This window comes from Emydura macquarii, unplaced genomic scaffold, assembly GCF_026122565.2.
Source record: "Emydura macquarii macquarii isolate MOO-44397 ecotype Brisbane River unplaced genomic scaffold, CSIRO-AGI_Emac_v2 contig_3044, whole genome shotgun sequence".
Classification (NCBI taxonomy): Eukaryota; Metazoa; Chordata; order Testudines; family Chelidae; genus Emydura; species Emydura macquarii.
The window spans coordinates 778,464-798,209 of NW_027133181.1; the positions used below are offsets into that span (position 1 = coordinate 778,464).

General features: G+C 37.2%; 1 protein-coding gene across 5 annotated transcripts in view; it reads left to right on the forward strand.

The window, feature by feature from the left end:
* AFG2A (AFG2 AAA ATPase homolog A) overlaps nt 1–19,746 on the forward strand; it is a 285,684-nt gene that overhangs the window by 89,232 nt on the left and 176,706 nt on the right. For 3 of the 5 annotated variants that reach the window (XM_067530207.1, XM_067530210.1, XM_067530208.1), the window contains exon 14: nt 1,739–1,865. In XM_067530207.1, coding sequence (XP_067386308.1) covers nt 1,739–1,865 — 127 coding nt within the window. Of the gene's footprint in view, nt 1–1,738; nt 1,866–1,980; nt 2,089–14,904; nt 15,395–19,746 lie in introns of those variants that run through there. The other 2 variants (XM_067530211.1, XM_067530209.1) reach the window with 2 other exon arrangements.

The following is a 19,746-nucleotide window of genomic DNA, read 5'->3' on the forward strand; positions in this document are numbered from 1 at the left end:
GTCCTGCTATGGCAAAGGGGCTGATCCTGGATGATTTACTATGCCTTTTACATCTTTGGAGGGCAAATCCGATTGATGACAGGCTGAGTTTTAGTCTGTGTAAGAAGCAGGCCTTAATTCTTTGATTTAAATTCTGTTATTTAAGGTTAGTAAAATTTTAGTCTTGACACTGTTTGGCATTACCTCTCCTTTTCCTCCCCCACCTGTTTAAATGTCTCAACTCTACTTACAGCAGTTGTTCAGCAGAGGGAGCTTTTGGAAAAAGCTGTTGATTGTCTTTGCCTCCAGGAGACCCAGTATTAGGCTTTGCCCCGTAGAAAATCTCACCCATCACAGAAATCAAGAGTTCAGAGTCTGGTCCCAAGCCTATCAATTTGTAAGCACAGCTTTGCTGTCATTCAGCTGTATTGGGGCTTTTTAAAAGTACATTTTAATAATAATTGAACCTTTATTCTAATTTTGTTTCAGTTACTGTTATAGATATTAACTTTCCTATTTTCTTTCGGGAAAGAACTGGCACTTGTTTAGGTTACCTTTATACCTCTTATATTATATTGTCACTATATGTAAAGATGGTCTATTGACTTTCAGATGTTATGCTTCTTCCTTATTAGGAATATATATATGCACAGACTCATACACTATACATATGTATATATGGTCCTAATATTTCCTAGGTCGTCTTATCCTAGTATTTTTTGAGAAAACAAAATTCACCCTAGTTCTTACAGTGTTTCTAAAATAAAGTATATTTCATGCAGCATTAATAATTTTAGCTAGAATGATGATGTGCTTCAGGCCAGAGCATAACATTTGAGAAAGGTTTTGCAAGTTGGATTTAAGTAACCATACAACTTTTTTCCTTTAATTTGATTTATGCAACATCTCTCTCTTCTATGTACATACGTTTATGTGGGCAGAAGGCAGTTGGCTAATTGTATAATTAACCCATTAGAAGCTGTCATGAAAATACCAAATTATTTTTTCTTAACGCTTCCTTCACATGTATTTAAGAGTTTTGTCATTGACTTCATTGTGACCATTATCAATTTCCAAACTTCTTTGAATGCATAAAATATTTTATGCCTCTGTTTTGAGGTTTAATGTTTTGAAGATATCAGAACTTGACACTTGTATCTCCCCCTGCCTCCCCCCCAACCCTTTTTTTTTTCTTTATAACATCTGGAGAAACAGATGGATGAATTATAAAGCCAGGAAATGCTTTTATGAGTTAGCTGGCTAGCACTCAAATTGCTCTCATTTGGTAGAGATTGAAGAAGTGAAAATATAGTGGAAATGCATAAGTACTTGTACTTTATCTGCATTGGGTGGCATAAGCAATCACCTGGGTAGTGGTAGGAACTGAAGTATTATCTGTTTAGTTAGGAAGCCATATGAATCCAGCTGTTCTCACCTTAGAAATATTTACACCAGACTATTTATATTGTATGAAAACCTTGTCCAGGTCACCATGGCAAGGTAGTAAGTAACAAGCCCAGATGTTTTTATGAATACTGAGAAATCCTTTGAAGGGCTGATTTTGGAATACAGCCTTACTGAGTTTACATGATTTATGTTATTTTTTCCCTCCAAGTACTGAAGATGAAAGTGAAAAATCAGAAAGTTATTCTATAAAACTGAAAAAGTTTTTTTATGATTTTACAGAAGAGTATAAACGCTTTCTCCTTTGGTAATTATCTAAGAAGGGAAAACTAATGCTGTGGTATTTTTTAATCAGGTCTTCAGGTGCTGGGAACGTAGCAGACCGTGTCTTGGCTCAGCTGTTAACAGAAATGGATGGGATAGAACAGTTAAAGGACGTGACAATTTTGGCAGCTACAAACCGACCGGATATGATAGACAAGGTAAGAATAGTTTCATTGTGGTATATACTGGTCTCCTGTGAAAACCAGCTTCTGGAATAATTTGATTCTCTTTCAGTGTTTATTCCCTAATTCTCTAATCCATTTTCTATTTAAGGGAAGAGGTTTGAAGACAAAGACAAAGGGGAGGAGGAAAGGATTTATGTTTGCATTTCCTTTTTTTGTTACATGAGGCTTAGTGAAAATAAAAATGTTCTGCAACATCCTTAAGGGTTGGGTTTCTGAAAAATTCTCTTTCTTTTAAATCAGGCTTACAGGATGTATATAACATTTCCATTGAACCACTTGTGTCTGTTTTGCTTCCATAGTGTTTATGAAGGAGTTTGCTGGACTGCTGGTTTCATTAGTTATTTCTTTTTAAAATATTTAGCAACTCAGTGCTGCTAATTAGCCCATTTCCAACTGTAGCAGTTCCAGATGTAAAACATTACAATTTTTTTCTTTAGATACTGAGGGAATTATATCTGGATCATAATTACATCCCATTTTATGTTTTGAAAAACTTAAATCTCTATCTTACTGCAAAAAAAAAACCAAAAAAAAAACCCCAAACAAAATAGCTCCACAGCTTCTCCCAAATCACTTTAAAGTAGTCCACAGCCATGTTCTCCTGTCAGAGAATGGAATGGACCAACTGCTCTCCTCTGAGAATCATTTCTAAATCATGGTGGTCCTTACTCAAGGAAGTCTTTACTTGCATGACTTTGGCTCTAAAAAACACAACCCGCTACCACTTGAGTCCATGAGATGGCTATTATTATTAAGGCTTTTTTATACGCTTTAGGTGTTAGCTGCTAGCATAGAGCTAGTCAGGAATTTTTTCTCAAATAAATTTCAACTGAAAATGTAGTTCCTGATTGAAATTATCTTAGGGAATTTTTTTGATTCTTACCACAAATTTTCAATTTTCCACTGAGAAAATCTAAATTAAATATTTCATTTGGCATCAGGTCAGCCTGGGTTGAAACATTCTGATTTTTCAGATTGAAGAAAAATGTTTCCTTTTGGGTCAGTTTGATGTTATTTTGTATCCACCTGAACTGCCATAGTGCTTCCTGGAAATTGAAGTGTGGGGGCCGGACTCACTGGCTGGACTTCCATGATGCACCATGGTCTCCCCTCTGGTTGGACTGTCTGTTCTGCAAAAAATGCCAGTATTTCAACTTTTCATTCCGATTTGGTAAAATATCAAATTTTGAAATACTGGAATGTCCTCTGGGATAGAGATCCTAATTTTGGACCAGATCTCCTATAGAGCAACATACTAACACTTGAGCAAGACATTCCATTCAGAAGAGGGCAGTGCTACACAAACATACTAACTACTAAATGACAAAAGGCAGAACTTATTCTTGAGATTTGCATCCGTCAGCAGCCAACTATCAAACCCAACCAGCAGCTACCAACCTGTAATATTTATAGCTGCACCGGACTTCTGTTACTAGCAATGCTGCAGCTGCAACTTCTGCTGCAAAAGCAGACATCTATCACATGGACTAAAGGATTTTAAATTTAACCTGCTGGTTATGTTCCAACGTCTTTACCGCATGTAAACATCACGGTATGTAGTGCTGGTACTATGTGCTGGCACGGTATGCAAAGATCTGTTTGTACATCCACTTTTTGGGAATAGTTCGTTTTACCAGCTGCTGCAGAACCATCAGAGGGAGGGGAAAATATACTGCTAAAGACAGGAACCAATGAAAGGAGACATGAATTTATTTAGAAATTAGTCAAAACTTCACTGAATTTAAACAAAATTTCACCTACAGGCAGTAAGGATGGAAAGTGATGGAAGCCCCCTTACCATCCCTGGCTTCCCTCAGTTTTGCCATTGCCAGCAAAGTCTGCAAAATAGATGGCTCCAATGAACAAATTACGATGTAAGAACCTGTAGTAGAAAGGGTGGAGCAGTGTTGCAGATGTTCTGGTGGTTGGGAGGAAGAATTCTGTTCCCATATATATCCATGAAAGTCACATGTACAGCATCCATTTAACTGAGATTGGAATTTGGGTGACAAGGATATCCCTCTTAGCAAGGGAAAGAGTTTTCAGCTGAATATAATTTAAGTCCCAGAGTTGCTATTAACTGTGAGCCTCCCTTCTTTTACCCTGTGCAATATGCACTGCTACTTCAGGAAGTTCTTGGTTTTACTTTAAAACACTAGTTTGTATGTCTGCTGCTATCACTAGCTCAGTGAAAATGCCTTGATGCTCTTGATTTTGCCAACAGATGACAAAGAAACACAGGCCTGTTAAGCTATAGTTTGTTCTAAATTGAAAAGCACTCTGACTGCCTTAGAAAATTTAAAATCTCTGAGAAATGGATAAGGCTAGATTTCTTCTTGCATTATTTTTCAAATATAAATTATGTTTTTCCGATTTCCTTTTATTGCTGATTTTTACAGAGCTGTATTGTTGTTATTTATTAATCACTACCGGATTGGACAGAAAGAAAGTCGGTGAGGCAATAAGAAAAGAAGAAAATATTTTAAATCTTTTGAAAATGATTTTATTTTATTTTCTGAGGTAAGAAACACATATATGTAAAAACAGAATTGAACTCTTTTAAAAGGGCTATTGATAGAAGGATATAGTTCAGAATCTTGCCAGTCCACATTAACTGCGGGAGGAAAGAGATGAAATGCAGCTTAATGAAGGTTGAGAACCAGTGAATCAATGTGGAGGTGTTTGTACACTGGAGCAGGAAGGGATAATTTCCAGCTCAAGTAAACATACCCATGCTAGCTCTGATCAAGCTCTAAAAATAGCCATGTAGCTGCAGCTGCATGGGCAGTGGGACGTGCTGGCCACCTTGAGTACAATCCTATCTGAAATCCTAGGCGTGTACTCGAGGCCGTTAGCCATGCAACTGCAGTTACACTGCTATTTTTAGTGTGCTAGCTTGATCAGAGCACACACATGCCTACCCAAGTTGGAAATTACACCTCCAGCTCTAGTGTAGACATACCAACAGTGACCTCATGCTTCGTGCAAGCCAAGTACATTGCATCATGCTGCTACTCTATCCCCAGGCTCAGGGATACTTACATAACAATGATTGGTCTTTCTCCTCATTGGAAGGGAGATGGTGAGCACTAAGAATGTCGCTATTCTGCGCTTCAGTAAACTAACAACTGGAAAATCTTGCAATGGTGGATTTACATTATGATTAGTCAGTTTCCATATATACCTTTAAAAACTGTAAAATATGAATTAATGTAATGTTTTAAAATATTCATTAGTGTAATCAAATATTTCCCTTCTCAAGCATTCATATGATGGTTGTATGTTAACTTTAGTGTGTGTTCCTTACATATTGTGAAAAGTCACAAGTACAATGCACATTTGTGTTCTTTGCTTTGGTGTTGCAGGGATGGAGGAATATATCCAGTAAATTTTACTGGAGGTTATTCTTAGCTTTGTAAACAGAATGAAGTTTGGAAGGTGTTTGTGATAAGTCTAAATGTATTAATTTACAGAAAGAGTAAACTTAATCCAGCATATTCCTGTTTACGTAATTTCTTCTATATCTATTAATACAATGTTTATGACCTCCTATAATTTGAGAAGAGTTTTTGAGAGTAAGGAATGCAAGTAAGTGGAAGATTATTTTTCCTCAGTCTAATGCAGGTTTTGCCATCGTAAATATGGATATCAGAATTCTCTGTTATTTGTGTTCAGTACACACATTTTTAGCCATCCATTTAACTGGAATCTTGTTTGGTATTTGTGACATACATTTATTAATTACAATAATTTCTAGGACCATCACCCATGATACCTAAGCACTATTGCCAATAAAAAAAAGCCCACATGTAAGATTGTGAGAGACATTTTAACCAACTTTACTCTCATTCACTTCTCATGTGATGCTAAGGATGCTCTGTGATGGTTGCTACTTTCATCAGAGAAAATGTTTTATTTTACGTACTTCTATTGTTCTAGTGTTTTTTCCCGTCTAATAAAAATTGCTCTTCCTACATTCATGATGGGAACAAGATGTTCAGAGCATCTATTGAAGGTGCTGATGAAACAAAACACTGTTATGAGTCAATAATAATAATAATAAAATCCTTCCTGTTATGCAACAAATACATTTAGTTTTCACCACCTGTGGTGTCTGGGGAACAGCTGTGGGAATAGAATTGATGAGGCAGATGTACAAGCATGGGAAATGATTTTATTCATGCTGATTTCTAGGCTCAGGGAGTAATTTTTTGGGCCTAAAATATTTTAGGACCTTGTGTACTCTTACTCAACCTAAAATTAAATGTTTTAAAAAGACTTCTAATTGAATGTTCACAGTCTTTCCAGAGTACTTTCTACCAAATTTCCTCTGAAGGTAACCTATATATTCTTTTTCTTCTTTGGGTATTCACTAATCTAAACCCAACTTGCTTCTGTATCACTGAGTGTCAGCATACCCAGGGTTTTAGTGTAGATCTTAATTCTTAGGTGAGAAGGTGGATTGCTATCATTGTTAAATACCCAATGCAAATATCTTCTTCCTCTTGAGCTGTATTTCAATCTCCACTAGCAAGAGAAAGCTGAAGCAAGACACTGTTAGCTCCTCAGGGAATTCAGCGAGTGTTTCAGCACAGGAAGTGAGATGTGTGTAGCTGAGAAATCAAATAGTTTTACCTCCTGCTGGGTCAAATTTGAATGTCAAACACATTAGATGTGATGTGAAACACAAGGCGCTGAATGAAGTGATGGTCTGTAGTCCGGGATGACCCCTGGGGCTTTTAACAGCCTTACTCCTCCTTATCATAGAGTGCAGAAAAGTGGCATCCTCGAGTGAGCCATTTGCATAAGAATGACAGGATGTGATGGGACAAATGAAGATTAATGAGATGATGTGATGTCAGTGTGGCCTATTGTTTTTAGATTGATGATGATCTGGATTTCATCAGTGTTGAGAGGCTTTAGAGCAGTATAAAACCGAAATTGTAGTGATGCACAAATAATGCAATGAATGCCAAAGAACTGGGAGTTTATACATGCTTTTTTAAAAAAAAAATGTGATCAACCTGGATGAACATGGGTTCAAATCTAAGGTGTCTTATATGCTGCTCATGTGTATGCTCTAAATATGCGAGTGCAGAGGAACATTTTCCCCCTTTTTGTATTTTTATTTAGCCCTAAAAACCTTTTTACCCAAAACACTGGGACCAAGTTATTCTTTGGAGTAGCTCTGTTGATTTCAGTAGTTTTACCACCAAGGACGATTTTCGCTCAGTAAGCTTAAAAGAAAAACAAACAAACAAAAAACCCCATGTGAACGCAACCCCTTCATGTGAACAAAATAAAACTGCAGCATATGCTGTCTTCAGAAACTGCCAACAGTGAGGAAATGCAATGCAAACTCACTTTCCCCACAATCCTGTTTGATCTTGCTTGATTTTGGAGGATCCCTTTTGGTCAGAAGGTTCAAACAGTAGCTTACAAAGTTGGTGTGACCTTCAAAATATTGGTCACTCAGTAGCTATGGGACAGCCCTAATTCAAAGTGGTTTGTTTGGATGAAAATAAAAAATGCATTATATGGCGATTTGGCAGAATCAGTAAAGAAATTCTAATTTCTGGCCTGCAGCAAAAGAAAATAATCTTTCCTCTTTAGAAACTTCAAAGTTCTGCCTTTCTGGAGGCTTATGGAAGAAATTCAAATGTTTAGGTTTGCAATTTTATGAATTAAAGGAAATAAAGAATCTTGCATATTCATTAATTATTGTCTTGAAATGTATGTGGGTTATAAAAGCAGAAGATCCTGTGAGAATGTTTACCAGTCAGATTTGCTGGTATAAATTATAGTTACTACTACAATACACTCATTTGTTTGTGTATTTTCCTATTTGGTGACTTTAGGGTCTGCCTTGTACTCTTCATCTTGATCACACATAAATGTCTCAGTTATACAATGGCTTTAACAGGATAGGATTTCAGTTGCCCTGGGTACAAAGAAAGCTGATTTGGGCTTTGTACTTCGTGTATTCTATCCCTTGCATCTCCTAATTTGGTGCGGATGGAATCATAAAGGAGAACTTCATCTTTCATTTAAAATAAAAATAAATTTTCTGGTCCTGTTCTTTGCAGAGAGTGCCTTGAAAACATAAAGTAATGTAAACCATGAGGATGAAGTTATACTTGACAACTGTAGGATTCTGGGGGAATCTAAAGATTTTGCCTAAGGATGATGATGATGATGATACATAGGGTTGGATTAAACGATAGGCATTATAGGCTAGTGCCCAGGGTCCCAACGCTTGCAGTGATGTGACTACATCAGAATGCAAACTTACTTTTTATTTTCTAAAGATAAGTTTCTAGTCTTCATGATAGTGACAAAAACCTTGAAGACATGAACCAAGTGAAACTGATGCAGCGATGCCTACTGTGAGCCTGAAAAATAACTCTGAGAGCTGCTGCTTTCATCTCATGTAACAGTAATAAATCCTACTGCTTGAGAGTCCCTCATCACCAGCCATGCAGAGAATTCTGAGTGTAGAGAAGGAGGTAGGTGCACAAAGTTCAGGCCCCCATTGAAGCAGATACACTGTGGCCACTGAGATAAGGACTGTGGGCTGGTCCCCCCAGCTGCTACTCCCTCCCTCTCTGGAGTAAGAGAGAATTCCTGTTGGTGCCCCCGCTACTCCTGTATGGCTGCTGGTGGGGTCCCTACTGCTGCTCCTGGGTGTCAGGACCATGGTGTTGGCAGTCTGATCTACTGGTTAGAGCCACGACGTGGCCGAGGGGTCAGAGCCAGGGTCAAGAAACAGAAATCAAGCCATGGGTCAGAGCTTGAGCCAGAAGCTGGGCAGTGGAGCAGGGCAGGAGCAGACTGCAGCAGGGTGGGAACAAGGGAGGCACAGGAATGATCACAGCTATGGGCGTAAGCACTGAACTGTCAGCAACCTGCTGCTGAGCTTAAATGGAGACCTGTTGACTCCTTTCAGCCATTCAGGCGGGCTGGCCAATCAGGCAGTTCTACGACAGCCCAGCTGGGCTCATTAACTTGCCTGAGGGCTGAACTGAGGAGGCCCAGGCTCAGCTGAGGGAATTCCACCCAATGGTTCCTGACACTGAGAAGGGTAGGAAAGCTACTGTTGCTAGGCTGGCCATTCATTCATTTTGAAACTGGAAAGTCCTGGTTTTGTGCAGTTTGTCCCTGTCCAGTACTAGTATAAAACTGGGCAGGGTTTTGTCTGGTTTTATGCATGAGGATGTCCCATTGAAAAATGCACTACTCTGGTCCGCTGGTGCGACTCAACATTGTGCGTGTGATGTCATGCTGGCAAGGGGGGGGCGACGTGCTCTTCAAAATGGTTCCCTTTGTGGAGTATGACCTTGCATACTCGATGAAGTGCTATGTCATGCCAGCAGGACAGGGTGGCACGTTCTTCTAAACGGCATCCTCTGTGCGACGTGACCTCGCATGCACACCAGGAGTGTTGGTGTCATGCAGGCAGGGGCAGGCTTACGCCATTCCTGGAAGTAGCAGAAAGTCTCGTATTCTGGGTACGCAACAGTGGCCACCCTAGATGTCATCCGTGTCTCTGTGAGAGGGAAATGGACCTACTGTCACAGGGGATCATGTTTTGTGTTGAGTTCTGGGACCTACATTGCCTAAATATGGCTGTGCCAACACATAGTTTTTTAATATTGTAAAATGAGGCAGTGAAGTTTGGCATGTATCTCAACCAATCATCTTGTTAACCTTCCTTAGAATACTTAGGCCAGCATCTGCTGAGCAGTGTGACAGGAAATGGTCACCTGGAGATGTAGGCAGTGTTGCCAGACTTAATGTTTGCAAAGTGTTTTCAGATATTTGAATGAAAAGTGTTAATTTAGTGAAATATTTTTAAACCCTTAGTTTGCCACTGTTATACATACTGAACTGCTTCAGTAAGTTATGTGCCTTATTTGAAAAGTTTTCATAGCCTTATTTTCAAATTTTTCAGAAATGAAATGGATAGTTTTAAAAAGAGTTTGCAAACCCCCTAGACCTACTTGATACAGAACAGCTGACACCAGACTTCAGGGGGCTTCATCGTGGGTGTTATGTAATTATCATATGGCATGCTGGGATGTGGTTCAGAATGGGAACCAAAGAGTAAAAACACAAGAACTATGGATTCCCCCAAATTAACTATTTTTAAAAAAGTTGTTTAATGCCTTTTTGCTATTTGGAGGCATTCAAGTTATTCTAAAATGTCAGGATTAAATACATTTTATAGGTCACCTTTTCAGTCAGCCAGCAATGAATGCTTACATCATTTTGCCCAAGTGCAACATGGTTCTTTGAAATGACTGAAGATATAGAATTTCTTTTGAAGATAAGATTGTTTTGTAATAAATTTTAAGAAAATGAAGCTGTAGGGAGAGAGATCAAAATACATGCTATGGAAGAGAATATCAAACATTAAAACATTATTTGTTTCAAAATCTTGGCACTTTGACAAGTTCCTTTGTCTTCTCTCTGTTCCCATTTGCTTTCTGTGGTATTTATTTTTAGTCATTCTTGTTGTATGTAACAGTAAGCAACCATGAGGGCAGCACTATACTCTGCTATACTCTGAGAGGTGGATATTTCTTAACATTGCCATGGTTAATAATGGATGTTGATTTATTCAGGTGGTAAAGAGTGTGCCACGATTATCTGTAGAATTAAAACTGAAGGAGCAAGAGAAGATTTAAAGTTGTTTCAGAAAAATGGTCTGCCAAACTTGAATGGCAATTTGGGGAAATATTCGTTCATCCCATCTACCCATGAAAGTATCTACATACTGGATGAACACAGCTGTTTACTATTTACACATTTAAGCTGCAGTTCTACAGTTGGATTGGCCTGATGGCCCCTTCAACCCATGCAAAGGCCCCTAACCTGCATAAGACTGTGGTTGCAATGACGCTTGGTTTCCACAGGAACATGTGATATTAATATTTAAATCAGGAATTGTATATGGAGATTCTGCTGAAGTATTTAATTTGTTTCCATTGGAAACGTTGTTTTCGTACAAGTATGGTGAATAAATATTTTCAGGTGTGCAAAAGTGATTTTCCCCCCTAACTCTTTGATTGAGTGTGGAGAACTGAGCAGTAAATCAGCCTTAAGGCTGTTAAAATATAAAAAACCCAAACCTTAGTGGTGACAGTTGAAGAGCATGGTAACTTTTCCACTTAAGATTTATTAGTTACCTGAAAAAAGAGGGTGCAGGTAAAACTTGTTCGGCTGCATATTTTCTCTTTTAAGAGAGATACTATAACTCTAGGATAAATTTGTTTTATTTTGTCTGTGAAAACATGCATCCAGATAATACATGTAAAACATACATACAGATAATACTTTGAATTCATAGAGAACAGAAAAGTAAATATACATGCTTTTATTCTTTATAACAGATAACATTCCTTACGTTGAAGCAGTCATATATTTTAGCATTTCTAATACTTTCACAAACGTTTGCACAATACATGGTGGAAAGCTAATTTGAAGCTATCCATTTCTTTCTAGGAGTAGATAGCAAATATATTTATTTCATCTGGAAAAGTACAAAGATGGAGGGCTAAGGACCAAAATTTGCTCTTATTTATACCTTTCATTCTGCCAAATGAAGAACACAATATGTGACAAAGACCCAAAATAATGATTCATGCAGGAAATTTTAAAATGCTGTGGGATTAATTTCTTTAATGTAAATAACTCTTCTGCAACTTCAGGTCAATGATTTGTGATGTAAATAGTTTTTCAACAATAAAATTAAAAGGAAACCAAATTTGTGTGGGACATAAGTAACTTAAGGACTGAAATGAACCATGTTCCTTGAAATGCAGTGCTCTTGAAAGGTACATAGACACTGGAGTAAAACTGGCGTTTCTCTGGATTTCTTGAGTATTATTTGTTTATGGAGTTTATAGGTTCCTCTTTTTATGTTTATACTGTGAGGAGTTAGCTAATTTTTCAATGTGACCATAATGGCAATAGAAAAGCTTTATTTCAAGAAGCATAAGTTTTTGAACTCAGTTTAACATATCTACAAAATTAATGTTAAGCAACTATAGCCGTTTTTTCTGCATGTATATGTAATAATGTATTTTTACAGTTTTAATAATTTGAGAACTAAGATAGTAGGGGATATAATATAATTAATATAATATATGAACTTCCTCCTCCTCCCCCCTCCTTCTCACTTCATCATCATTCTGGTACCTTTCTTTTAGCGTAAGACTACACATGAACAGCTCTTTTCCAGAGCCATGTCAGCGTGGTGCAGGATCAGTTAGTATGGGAGGGTGTTGTGTGAACATTCAGTGCCTTAATCACATTTAATCTGGGATGTTGAGTTTTATGGCAGAAAGGTCCAACTTCAGCAAGGCTTGTTTCTGTGTATTAGATGGCATAAGTATTTTTATCTGATAAACTTCACTGACTAGAAATAACAAGTTGAGCGAGAGTTATGGTTCCTGAAAGACTTGTTTTTTAAATATTTATTGAAAATGAAATTGAAATAAATGTTATCACAGCTCTGGTAGGTTAGAGAAGACATACAAAGAAGGGTACAGTAGCTGCAAATTGTGATAGTTGGGTTGTAGCCACAAAGACACTTAGGACTCAGTTTTTGGTTGGCCTTCGGAGCAGCCTCCCTTTGTGTGGATGCAAAATATACCCTATGTATATATTTACAGACAAAAAACTACATTATCAAGTTTGCAAAATCAAGCTCTCAAAAGTTAGGAAATGTTTTTAGGGAAAAAAGTTAGGAAAATTAGGGAAAGCCTGTCAAAAAAAAAAGACACCCTGCTGACACAAATGCCACCCTCGGCTCTGCCAGATTTCAAGTCCCTTCTCCAAAGCATGGGGGCACTAGAGCTTTTCAAAGAAAAGGTTTCTGGAATTCTTTAACATGGATAAAATATCTTATCTTATTTTTTCCCTAGTCTTATTCTTGGAAATGACTGAACCATTTTTGGCTTAGAATTTCCAGAAATATTTAGCCCGAGGAAGAAGCCTGACATGAAAACTTGAGGCCAAAAGATTAAAATTTGGTGAAGTTATAAACAACTGAAAAGGGTCTTATAATGGGAAGGATTGGTATTGGGCAAACTTAATAAGCAGTGTTTCTAGTCCTGCCTGCAGTACAACAGTAAAGTAAACCTGGAACTCATGGTGAAACAGAATGTTCTGAATTGTTTCAGTGCACTGCAGAGTGAATATTTTAATAATAGTTATAACAGATTTCCAGTTACAAAGATGACGACTTTTGAGTTTGGGGGCTGATTACTTCGTTGTAAGGTTTTTAATCTTTAAGTTTATAAAAATCCTTCTACCCCAAACAAAATAAATCCAACATTTACTTATCAGTGACGTGGAATAAATACCATGTTTCCTTCACTAGTAAACAGCTGTGAAGGGCTGTTAAACGTGTGGTCTAGCTGATATGATATTCCTTTCAGTAAGAGTAATTTTTAATGAATCAGCTTTTTCCTGAAACTTGACTAGTGGTTTTGTGTCTTAGTTAATAGCAGTTTGTAGTTTGCAAAATCTCGGTAAAGAAAAAGACAATTTTCCATTAGTTAATTTTTCACAATGAAGCTGACCCAATATTTTATTTGCTCAGCCAGTGATAAAAGCCAAATGCCTCACATGCATAGGATGTCAGCTGTTTATGGATTAGAGAAAAGTAGAAATACTGTGTTTATAAGATATTACTGTGTATGTGCGTGTATATATATGCTATATATAGTGTGTGTATGTGTGCTCTCAGGAAGAGCAAATTCTTTCTTCAAGGTCTTAAATGTTTTTTTCTAAATGAAAATTAACATCTAAATGAGGCATAGGAAATCTGATAAATTGTAAAGGGAAACTGGAACAGTAAAGAGGACATGCAGCCATTTATTTTAATGTATCATTTACGTAAGGTTTGTAGGGCAACTACTATAATTGTAAACGGGAGCGCTAGGTATAGGCCTCAATTATTAATATAGTATATAAAGATATCCAGATAGAACAAAATGAAAATTCCCCATGACAAATGCATATCCAGAGGAGTTCCACTGAAATTATTGGAGCACTTCCATATTTATTTATACTGATGTGAGCCAAGAATCTGGTACTGTAATTGGGTAACAAACACTGTTGGAAATGTGTTTATATGGATCGCTCTGGATGATTGCAAATCAGAAAATTGCAGGAGAATCTGGGTTGTTTGGTAAATTTTTGAATAGCTAACACTCAGAAGACTCTCAAAAACATAGACTAATAAGCCTGTAACGTGAACTGGAAGGTAACTGTTCAAAAATCCAATGGATCCTTCAGTCCAAAAACAGAGAGGCTAAAAAATAGTGTATCAGGCAGTGGTGATAGGACTCGTCAGCAACTCTTCTCCCTTTGTGAAGAGCCCAGATTGCTACTCCTTATCTGGGTTATGTCTAAGACACATTTTTATTTCATTGGACATACTGATTTACACTGAACATAATTACTACTTCTTTTGTTCTATATTTATGTTTGTTTCCTCCATGGTAAATTAAGGTTTGAATTATGAAAATGTGGATATTGATTATACTGTCAGTAAAGTATTTATTATACTGGATTTTGGTTTAATAAAAATTCTTTTTTTTTCTTGTGATTTGTTTCTCTGGAGTGCTCCAGAGTGTTATCTTAACTCATCATTAATGTGCATGATTCTCTGACCAACGTTTGCTGTCTTTTCCCCATGTTGTGGCAGCGGATGTACTATTTTTTGGGACTTTTTTATTTAGCAAGAGTATCTCTCTTGCTAAATATTAAAATGTTTTCTTGCTTTGTATTTCTAAAACATTCAAACCTAAAAATGAATGCCTTCTGCCTTCACTGATCTATATATCTATATATAGATATATATGCAATTTTCCCACTGATATCCACATTTTAATGTACTGTATAACTGAAATTTTAAAAAGAGCCGGCTGCATATTTGGTTGGCAAAGTGGCTGAAATGAATGAGAGACGTTTCATGCATCACTACTTAACTTTTTCCCAGGCAAAGATTTGGATGCGGGAGTTAATGGAGTATGGAATGCAAACAAATAGTTGAGCTTCGTGCTGGAATACTGTGTTAACTGTTCAGCAGGCCAGAACTTCTGCATAGGAATAAAATCCTTCCTTGAATGAAACCTGGTGGTAAGTGAAATGCCAGTCAGCATTGCTCTGCGGCAAGTATGTATAGCTAAGCATTAGCTATTCATTTTATTACGTTAGCTCTTTCAGTCCTAGTTTTTCAGTCACAGATTCATAGATAAGCCGGAAGGAGACCGCTATGATCACCTACTTTGACCTCCTGCATAACTAATGAAGGCCCAAAATTTCACCAACTGATAAGTTGTCTGAGTCTCTTTGAAGAGTTAATACTTTTATGTTTATTCTGAAACCCCGAGTCCAAACTCTGCCACAGTGCTCAGGGTGCTGTACAACCATAGTAAAAAGTTTTATGTTGTAAAAACATATTGTAGTAAACCCTACCCTCTGAAAATTAAAACAGTAAAACAAACAAGGCATTCCTATACAAAATGAAGTGGACAGAGGAACGGAGATTAGAAATAGTAGTTATAAGCAGAGCTAAAAGTGCTGCTATTTTTATGTTCAGATTTACTCAAAAAGGCTGACTGCATTCTGATGCAGCCATATTGATCTGTTAGTAGATGTTTCTATAATCTGTAGTGCAACATTTTGAGTTAGTGTAGATTCTGTAGTTAGCATAGACTGAATTTGAGAAAGTTAGTGACACTTGTAACTAAAAGCTTGGATTTGTTTTGGTTTTAGGCAGGAGGGGAAGAAATGAATTTGAAGGATATGTAACTTGTTGATTTTATCATAAACTGAAATCAGATGTATTGTAATTCTGTATCTGCTTTCAGTTAAAATAATTGGATACTAATTGTTATATTGAATTATACCAATTCTGAGCTAGAATAGGCTTCCAGAGTCTCAGAGTGGTCAGTTGCATAAACAGTTCAGATGCTGTACTGTCATGCTAAAGAAAAAATGCAGTGTTCATTGATGAACTAAGTTATACCTATATTTTTCACTATTGTGAAATAACAAAGTGGCAAATCTGGCTTGCTATTGAACTTACATTTTTAAGCAACTGGGTGACTATCTGAACTAACTGGTGATGAATATTTTGTATTACAGAGCATTTTACAATGACAATATTAGAATTGCAATGTTGGCTCAATTACATCAACTCTTCATAGCATTGTTAGGATTTAGAAGGATAGATATTTTATAGAATAAAACAGGCAAGACGCAAAGGATCTGCGTTCTGTGACCAGATAAAAGTATTATAGAAGATGCTTATGTTTATTCGTCTATCTACATAAGCCCTGCCAGGACATGCTACTGTCTAGAGACAGACTCAGACAAGCAGTTGGCCCAACAATACTAGAGAAGGCAACATACAGTATAATGAACTTTTACAGTTTGGATTGTTTTGCACTGTTGCACTTCGATACAGAAAAATAAAAGGAGTAGAGCAATAAGCATGACAATGGTCACACCATGTCTGAGCATCAGTCATGGCCAGGATAGATGAACCACAAGTCTAGGTATTGGCATCTGCATGAAATTAAGACCTGTGAACAGCTGTAAGAGGAGCTGGAGAATTTCACAAGTTGGTTCCCAGAAGAGACAGAAACCAGTTTCTTTTTTGGTATGTTGTCTTACAATTTCCGCTAGAACTTTTCAAAATTTGTAAACGGGTATGCAAATTAAACACAGTTGTTTCAAAGAGTAACAGAAAAAAATTCTGTAATACATATTAAAAAGATAAACAGAATTCCTAGAAGGAAGCTAAATCAGGCATCATGTTATCAACCTTACCTAATACTCAACACAGCCTAGAGGGCTGCAAGAGCATGTTTGGCTAATAAAGGGATGTATAGCGATCTGATTTATTATTTTATGATTTGTATTACAATAGAACCTTGAATTCCCAATCAGGAATCAGGGCTTCCTGTATAATGTGCTCTACCGACAGGACTAGCAGAAAGGCGATACCTACCAAATCTTTGTTTCATTCACTTGGTGCATCTTGCTATAAACCAGTGGGTTAAGGTAGTGAGGAAAAAAGTAACAGTGAATCAAGCAAGTTTTGCATAGTAACCTGTAGTCGCAGTACATCACTTTCAGCTAGTACTAAAAAAGGGGAATCTGCAAGATTTTTGTTGTACTTGATCTCTTTGCTAGTAGTTAGTAAGATATGTTGAAAGATGCTGAATGAAACACAGAGGATTAATGACAAAGCAAGCAGAGATGCTTACAGCTGATGATAAAGAAAATAGAGATGCTCACAGAATTGTTTCTTGAAGGAGGAGAGCGTGTGAATTAAATCGGAAGTAGCTCACCTCTATTTCAGGAGTTGTGTTTCTTAGGGTGAATGTTTTCTACAGAGGCCACAGATCAAGAAGAGACAGTGTTAGCCAGTCTGCAAGACAAGTCTTATTCCATGACTTAATAAGTAAGCACATGAGGTATGTAAGCAAGAACACATGCCAGGGTGGGTGTTTCATCAGTCAACACACGAGGTGTGCATAATTGGCAAGCACACACCCTGGAACATGTTACTGCACTTATAAAATGGCCATTTAATTTACTTTTATTAAGGCACGTAGGTGCTCTGTGCAGGGATTACAAAAAGCTTTCCTTTTTTAAAACAGTGTACAGAATTTTCATGCACATAATTTAAGTGTGTTAAAGTTTTAAATGCCAATTTTAGCTTTTAGCACCTCTCTTTTTAGGTACCCAAGCTACTATGCCATCATTCTGTATTGAGGATGCCACTCTGAGTGGGTGGAAGAAAATACAGATGTTGTTTTCATTCAAAGTTTCCCCCTGATGTTCCCCATTCTTCTCACTTTTCTGAGTTACCCCATCCTCTTCTGGGGCAAAGAAGCCCAGTTCTCAAAACACTTTGAGTGCAGATCTGACACTCCACCAGGAAACTTTGACAATGTAACATTGACATTGACATCAGAGGACACTCCTTTCATAGTGACATGACTACATACCTCCAGCAATGAAAATAAATAAGATTTTCCTTTAATAAAAGTCTTATAGCCATTTTCAACAGTACTAAAGTGTTCTGAATAGTTCACCAATTATTATTATTATTATTATTATTATTTTTTAAGAGAACAGCTTTCTTTTCTCTTGTCTGTGGCTACAGAGTCACTTCAGTATCACAGGGTACATAGGCCACATTAGTAGCGGAGAGAAATTTGCACTGAAATCTTAGATCAATTTTCAAAGTGCTGCATGCTTGCCCAAGAAGCGTAGGAGGTACTGGGAAGGGAATGGAATGGAAAAGGGTAGTTATAGTAGGATGTGTGGTTGTAGATGGGTGAGGAGAGCCGGAATCGTGTAAGAAGTAGGTGTGAATTGAAAATGGACTATGCATTTGAGTGTAGCTGTGATCAGAGGAGTGTCTATGTAAAAATGGCTCTTTTCCATTGAACAGATATGTTTTCTCTGGGTATCCAAAGTGAGATCTGCTTACTTTGGTAATGAAAAATTAGCTTTTTTTTTTTTATAAGCACTGCAAAACAAACATAGCAATGGAAGACTGAGATAAAGTTGGCATGTGCGTCAAGAAAATTGCTAACTGATTTCTAACAGAAGGGCAAAGTTGTTTCCTGTATTGCACCTATGCAACCCTATTGCCGCCATCAAAATTAACGGAGAGCAGAATGTTGGACAGTAGATATGCTCATTTATTTCTGGTGATTAATGCATGAAAAAGAACAAACCCAGCTTAATTTTCAGATCCCAGGTTAAGTTTGCAGGTCTTGTAGTGTGGAAAAACATCTGTCCTGTGTAAACTGAGCAGATTTTAACTGGAGGATTCTGAAATACAATTAAAGAAACCCACAATACCATTTGAACAGTCATATTTCAGATCAGAACCATATTTTAATAGGCTCTGCCAGTAACACCTCGCTTATCTGCTATGGAATGAGAGCAGAAATGACTGGAGTAGCTGGAAAAAGCTGGATTGGCTACTTTAATCTTTTAAAAATATTTTAAAATAAAATATAAGTTGTTTTTTTAAGATAGTACTATTCCTAAATTAGAAAATTACAAAAGCATTGCAATTCATTTAAGTGCATCTTTTCCTTCTATCTGTACTGCTACAAAAGAGTTTATCATTCTGGATCTTTAGGCAGACTTGGACTATCTTCAACCCAAGCTCAAGTCTTTTCCGTTTTCTCATGAGCACTGATTCAGTTAGTCTCCAATCCTGCAAACATTTATGCATGTGATTAGCTTTAAAGTTAAACATGTGTCTGAATGTTTGCAGAATCAGGGCTTTAGGGACCAGAAAACATGACTCATATTAGCGTCTGATGCACCATAATCTACTCTTGTAGCCACCACTAACTCTCTGAAACAGTGCTGCTGAAACAGTGTCTTCTTTTAGAACATGTGAGCACCTTGGGTTTTAACATACTTCACCTGTGTCATTGTGATAATCCTTTTTCCTTTCCCCCTCTCTTTGTACTGCCAGCGTGAGGAAAGAACTGCGGCTTTGCTTAGGAACAATCTGATAAGAAAGAAAGTTAAAAAAAGAGGGAGAGATGCTGGCTGGCCATCCTCAAACCAGGTGATGGAGAAAGAAAAACAAATAGAAAAGAGCACCCATTCACAATATCAGGGATTCCTCACCCACCTTACACTAAGCACTTGTCTACAAACAAAAATTGTGCTGCTTTAACTTTACTGATGTAGTTAAATATTTAACATTACTGATATAGTTAAAGCAGCTCACCCTCTAGTGTGGATAGTTATATCAATATGAAAGTGCTTTATATATATTTAGCTATTCCCA